Genomic DNA, 6,915 nt, shown 5'->3' with positions numbered 1-6,915 from the left:
CCATGTCAACACTGGGCTTTGGGCTCCCACATTTCCCCTGTAGATACATTAAATTCATCTATTTACAGTTAATACAGCGACAGAGTGAAAATGGATAAATGTAAGTAGATCAATCAATCTTTTTATATAGCGCCCAATGTTACAAATACCTTACTCTTTGTTTTAGTATGCTACAGAGACCCAACATTAATCCATCATGAGCACTAAGCAATAGATAATGATTCAAGATGACGTTTTATTGTCTCTGAACACAGTGAGCCTATAACAGAGAAGAGAAAGTTTGTTATATGGATTTATATTATTGGCTTTGAGGGACGAGATGGTGTCAGAGCGTCACATATTTCCTTGCATTGACTGCACACTGGTCCTTTGATGTATGACTAATTGAGTTGAATTAATAGTGTGGTTTTAAAGATGTGAATTTGTGATTCTGTGCTCATGAGTTCGTGTGCGTTAATCTGAACTGTGGTACGTTTTTCCAAATGCACCATGAAGAAATAAAAACACAACACAGTAGGATCTTAATCAATTATGTATTGAATGATGGCTTACATATGCAAACTCAATTCCAAGACGCTTGGCATACCTTTATTCATTCTTTGACATTTAATAGGCTGACACTCGAGGCATTAGACAGAAATATAAGCCTGCAGGAAAAAGTCTCCTGATTGGCTCTCAGCTGACTTTCAAATTAAAAGCTGTCCTTGTGACAAACCCTTTGTGTCAGAGTTATTTCTACTTCCTATTTCCAACTCTGAACACAAGCATTGAAATGTTGCCAACCAATTACCTCATGATTTAGTGACAAATGTCAGTTATAAAATAAAACCCTTGGATGTGTAGGACTTTCAGTACGAAAAGCTTTGCTTTTTTATCTGCACTGTGTTACAAAAAGTCCTACACCCATCAAAAACACACTTTCCCACAATGCATTTGTTCTGTGAGGATAATGATATGGCACAAAGTAATTAAAATTTTACCTGAAAGTCACGTTTACTGGGTCCTTATAGGTTCTGATTTGACAGGAGTCATCATGACTTTGTGAGAGCCAAATTGATCAGCTGCACCATGCACTTAACTAATTCAAGATGATTTTAAGTGCTTATTCAATGTCTCTGTGCAAGAACAACACAAAAAAACACAGTCTATCCCTTGTCATAAGACTAAATTGGATTTGCATGCAAAACAATGAGATGGGCTCGACATGGGGAGATAATGGCGTTGGTAAATACATATCTTTATCAGTCATATGTTACCATGAAAGAGAATGAAATTTCCACATAAGAAATGCCGCTTCAAATCTTACAGTATATTATGCACAAAAAATGTTGGTACCAAACCAGAGAAAAATCCTCTGTGGCTCCAAGATAGAAAAAAAAGTATTTTAGAGAACAAAGTCTACTGATCTGGAAAAATGCAACCCATTAGCTTCATCCTGGCCGCTCGCATGGACACTGTGTGTTTGGACCAATCTGTGTAATGAATTACAAAACAGCTCCCGCCCTCCAACAAACCACCTCTATCTGTGGAAAGTGTACTTCCCGTATACTCACAACTTCCACAGGTCCAATGAATCTATCATGGAGTCATTGTGGACTCCACACTCTGTTTATCAAAGTCACCACGATGGATGAGACCAACTGTTTCAGTAAAGCTTTAGAAAGCAAGACTACCCTGAGAGAAGGTCGAAAACGTGGGCAAGCTTGCCAGACCAGCACTGGCTTGGATGGGTTTGGTTTATTAAATCTGTACACTCTATTTCAATATAATCAGCACATTTTGTTCCAAGAATGTAAGATATCTTTTTTTTTGTTTTAGTAATTGTGTAATATATATCTCTACATAATACAATCCAAGTCCTCTGAACTATGTAGACATGTGCAAGTGTTTACTACCAACTTCGACGATACAGTAAAGGCAAAGACTTGTGGACACTAAGTTAGGATAATGTTGATACTTGAAATTTTTTTGAGTCCTCACAATTATCAAAATCTAAGTGCTGTAAGTAGTTCATACACGAGGTATCCAATATCTAATTGTTTTGAGTATAAAATAGAGGCAAAATACATAAAGAACATTTTGCAAGCATGACAAAAAAACTTCTACGGACACAATACACAAGTGGTCAAGATAATATGAGGGGGGTACCTGTAACCTTTTGCATCCTTGAGTGTAGCATACTTACAGAAGGGATGTGTTTCATGTTGATGTCAGGTCATACTGTGTCATGCTTTCACACGTTTGTGAGCTTTAGCCCCATGGGAGATCCAAACACAGCAGCATGTTTGATCGAGTACACATTATTCTATTTACAGTAAATGACCCATGTGGGGGAAGTGCACTCAATCTGAGGAGGGATCACAACACGCTAATAGAAAGAAATTATTAGCTCCCTTTTCTAACAGCAGCATATTCTTTGTAAATGACAGTTCATGAGTGACCTCTCTCTCCTGCTTGGGTGTGATGCAGCACACTTCCCCTTCAGTTATATAAATAAGTGTCGGTCGGGGTTAATGTGAATCGAATGGTCATAGCATGATGTGCATCAACATAATGTGAGGTAAACCAGGTGTCCTGCAGTCTGAGAACCAGTGCCTTAGAGGGTCAGAGAGGTAAGTCCGAAACAAAGCATGTAAACTGTGCTCTGTACTACAAAGAGCACGAGGGCCCTAAACTGTAAACCTCAAGAATTATTCAAAAGAAACAAAAAATACTCAGAGTACTCTATTCATTCCATTTGACGTGTCCTTTTTTTCTGAATGCTTTTTCAGCTCTTTTTTTTTCTCTTGTTTTCACTCAAGTAAATCACAGGTGACTAACTACGGAGGATAACAGGGTTCAGGTGAGTACCATGCTACATCAGGTTTAGAGAAGGCTATTGCAGACATTTTCTACAACATGTACAACCACATTTTTTATACGTGTGAGTTACAAATATTTCAAAACATATCACCAAGAAACTAAGTACAGACGAGATGTTAAATATTTAGAGTCTTTAAAGGACTATCCCTCGGTCGGTAAGTGGATTTCATGTCACTCGACTTCAACTGTCCAGTCTTACAGACAAAATCTGAAAAAATGCTATTCAAAAAGTAGCAAATTTGGTCAATGTCTCTTTTCAAATAGTTATAGTGCTTTTAATGGCTTAAGACAGGGGTCTTTTATAATCTCACCCAGTGGCAATCTACAGAACTGTAGTGTACATTTGATGACACCATAGCTGCAAAAGTCTTATGTCAAGTCCAATAGGTAAAACGACAGCTAGTGCTGCCACACATATTTAAAAGTAGTATGCGTTATCAAAAGAAAAAGCAATTAGGAGTTTTTTTTTAATAAACTTTTTTCTACTCTTAGTTCTTGCCGGGAGTTCAGCCCCGTGTTTAGCTCTGCGTTTCCATCTCCTAGAGGTCAGGCCTTCAAAAGCCTGGCTCTGATCCAAGTCTTCAGGAAGCTTCTTTTTTTGAGATTCTTCTGTGTGTGCCGTGACTAGGAGACTTAAAACTCCCACTCCAGAGTCTCTTCACGATTGGCCGCCCTCTCCAGCCTGTGGATGATGTTATTGAGGTTAGCCATTTTCTCGTTGCGTCTCTGAGAGCTTCTGTTGAGTTTGGGGCTTTGGAAAGGAGGGAGCAGGTTGGGGTCCAGGCTGTGATTGGTGCTCGTCGACGGCCGATTGGGCAAAGTGGGCGAGATGGGAGCGGAGGAGGAGGGGACGGGGGAGACTGACATCATGAGGCCGGGGGAGGACGCAGCAGAGGGCGAGTTGAGGGAAACCTCCAGGCTGCGGCGACAGGGCTCTGATGAAGCCTTGAAGCTGACCGGGTCGACGGGGGACTTCCTGGAGTCTTCCCCGTCGTGTCTGGACTGGTTGGATCTCTGGGGACCCTCTATGGAGACGGCCACATGGTAGAGCCCGTTAGTCTGGCCGCTCATCCCCCCCTCCTCCAGCCTCAGGTTCTGACCAGCCAGTTGAGGCTCGAGGCAGCTGGCAGCACTGTCCTCATGCTCACTTTTCAACTGGGGGAACTGTGACGACGTGGAGAAACACTGAACTCTTGATCGGTTGATGGAGCCCTCCTCCCCGTCATCCTCCTGGTCCGTTACTTCCAGTTTGACATGTGGCTGTGGAGTGTTGGCGTTCAGAGGAAGGCTGAAGTGGATGTGCCCTGAGGGATGCCGCGGCCTCCTCTCCTCTCCGTCAGAGGTGGGGCTCCGCGTCATCGACGGGGAGTAGCTGTGGTGCTCAGCGTCTGTGTCGTTGTCTGGCAGACCCTCCATCAGCACCTCCCGTCGCATCCTGGACCTGTACACACACACTTCAGTTAGAAAAGTCAAGCCTTCCAAGTTACACTTACAAAAATCTACATTTCAAGAGTTTTATTTCTGTATTAAGTGATTAAAGAACAGCAGAGGTTACATAGTTGGTGGTACTGGCCTGTAGTTGTGGAACCAGTTGATGACAGTGTTGGTTTTGAGTTTGAGCTGGGATGCCAGGATCTCGATGGTGTTCTGAGAGGGGTAGGGCTCCATGAGGTAGGCCTTCCTCAGCGCTTCTTTCTCCTCAGCTCCCAGCACCACGCGGGGCTTCTTCACCTGGCTGTAGGGGCACAGGTCCAGCACGCCTAAGGCCGGACTCACACACTCCGAGCGGTTGCTGGGCGAGTCGCTATCCGAGCCGGTGCTCAGCAGCCCATAGCGCCGCTTCAGATAGGCTTGAGAATAACAAAGTGATATCCAGCATTAAGGTCATGACAAACGCATTATTCTCAAAGTAGAAGATAAGATAATCCTTTATTTGTGTTACAGCTCCAAAGAGCAAAGATTGCAAACAAAAAGTACAATTTAAATTTAAAAAAAAAGAAAAATTAAAAATGTACAAAAAATAGGTAGATACCACAATATAAATTTTAAAAAATAGATTTAAAAAAATAGAGCCGAGAGCTGCAGTTTTGACAAAAATGTAGTCAGAATATTCAGTGTAACACAGACATGCACATAAAGTGTAACATGTTATTGCACAAAGCGGTTTGATAAACATAGTATAACATTATTATTTCACAAGGTAAGAGTGAATTGTCCGGTTGTGTGTGTGTGTTTTGTGATCTACTGGGAGCAGGCTTGGTTAAACAGAAAAAAAAGAAGAGATATGTAATGGTTATATGGTAATGGTTTAAACGTCCTCACCTTTCTTCTCCATCTTCTTCATGGCCCTCAGCTTGTCCACATTATGAGGATCATTGAGCCACAGCTGCATACGGACAAACGGCTCCCTGCCTTTAAGGCTGAGTTTGTGCCAAGGCTTGGGCCTCGAGAGCAGGTCGGACACGGAGCCTTGGGTCAAACCCAGGATGGTCTCCCCGAAAAGACGCTGGCCTGCAGGACACAAACACACACACAGAGGGATGTAGGACTTGTGTCTGTGTTTCCAGGAGTGATATCTTAACCCCCAAAGAATGATCTCACACCCACCTAGGTTGTTGTCTGTTAGCACCTCTTTGACCTTCTTGGTGATGGCATATGTGTCCAGCTCTGAAGACATGGCCACCAGCTCCTGGATACCCAGAGGGTTTGTGGGCTGATGCAGAGACATGAGGCTGGGCGTGGATTTCCCTCCCTCTGGGTGGGGAGGCAGCCCCAGGCCGAGGCCCTCAGGCTGCTGGTTCTCCTTGCTGCTCTCCAGGGACAGGCTGACCGGCTCCACCAGGGGACTCGGGTGGCTCTCGGCTGGGCTAGGAGGTGGGGAGGGTGAGGACTGGGCCGTCGCCGGGCTTTTTTCTGAAAGGGAGGAGGCATCAGAATATCATTAAAAAACATTAGTTTACATGTGGGCAGAGAAGAAGTTCTAATGTATTTAAACAAATGTGGTCAAGCATCCCTGCTTGTACATCTCCTATGTGTATTATTTGCAGTCTCACCCTGAGCGTGGACCTGGTTCGGGGGCTGACTTAGACTCTGGCCTAGCTGGTCCAGTAACCACAGCTGCATGCGGATGAAGGGCTCCCTGCCTTTCTGGGTCAGCTTGCTCCACGGTTTGGGCCGAGACAGCATGTCGCTCACGCTGCCCTGAGACAGCCCGAGCACCTGCACAATAAAACACAGGTTAATAACGTGACAGCTCCTGTAAAACACAGGTTAATAACGTGACAGCTCCTGTAAAACACAGGTTAATAACATGTGACAGCTCCTGTAAAACACAGGTTAATAACATGTGACAGCTCCTGTAAAACACAGGTTAATGATATCTCTCTGACAAACATTGATTTGTATTTATCATAACCAGAAATACATCTGTTTGCATAGATATGGCTGGAGTGATCAATTCTAGTCAACCACCACTAGAGGGCAGCAAAACATCACAAATGTTAATGTGGAGTCTCTTCAGATAGTTCAACAGAGGTGCATCTCAATAATCAGGAATGTATTTACTACAAGAATGTGAGGGGACATAAACCATGGTTGAAGCCTCTTTTCATGTAAAGTTTTAGAAAAGTTGGTTTATTTAAAAGTCGACAGACTGTCTTCAAGCAACGTCCAACTCAGCTGAAGATATTTTTCATCAGTCGATCTGACAGTCCGATCACAGAAAATACCAAGATGGAAAATAAGATGTAAGCAAGAGCACATGATGAAACCTGTATGTGTTATCTGTTAAACAAAGGATCAAATAAACGATAATTTTCCTCTGTTGCCCAAATTTGTTTCTGTGATTAATTTGTTGTTTGATTAAATGTAATACTTGACATTTTAAACTGATGATTTAATTTATTAAATAAATCCTTATCATAAGTCAATTGGTCACCACACAACACCTTCACACCTATTTTTTCAAGAAGAAACTCCACATCTACTAATTAATCATCCTGGAAAGACGTAAACAGCCACCCGGGTTGCCAGGTTTGCAGTTTTCAAGTGAAA

The 6,915-nt window shown here is 42.9% G+C and overlaps 1 protein-coding gene across 3 annotated transcripts in view; it reads right to left on the bottom strand.

Annotated features, from left to right (window-relative positions):
- Positions 1–519: 519 nt before the first annotated feature.
- The window catches only part of cux2b (cut-like homeobox 2b), a 96,942-nt gene continuing 90,546 nt past the window's right edge, over positions 520–6,915 (bottom strand). For 2 of the 3 annotated variants that reach the window (XM_065962634.1, XM_065962633.1), the window contains exons 18-22: positions 5,916–6,081; positions 5,470–5,775; positions 5,185–5,373; positions 4,418–4,712; positions 520–4,303 (exon numbers count right to left, since the gene is read on the bottom strand). In XM_065962634.1, coding sequence (XP_065818706.1) covers positions 3,496–4,303; positions 4,418–4,712; positions 5,185–5,373; positions 5,470–5,775; positions 5,916–6,081 — 1,764 coding nt within the window. In that variant the 3' untranslated portion in view covers positions 520–3,495. The remainder of the gene's footprint in view (positions 4,304–4,417; positions 4,713–5,184; positions 5,374–5,469; positions 5,776–5,915; positions 6,082–6,915) is intronic. The other variant, XM_020636404.3, reaches the window with a different exon arrangement.

This window comes from Labrus bergylta, chromosome 2 (assembly GCF_963930695.1).
Source record: "Labrus bergylta chromosome 2, fLabBer1.1, whole genome shotgun sequence".
NCBI lineage: Eukaryota > Metazoa > Chordata > Actinopteri > Labriformes > Labridae > Labrus > Labrus bergylta.
The sequence above is the reverse complement of the archived record's forward strand: the minus strand, read 5'-3'. Positions and strand labels throughout refer to the sequence as shown.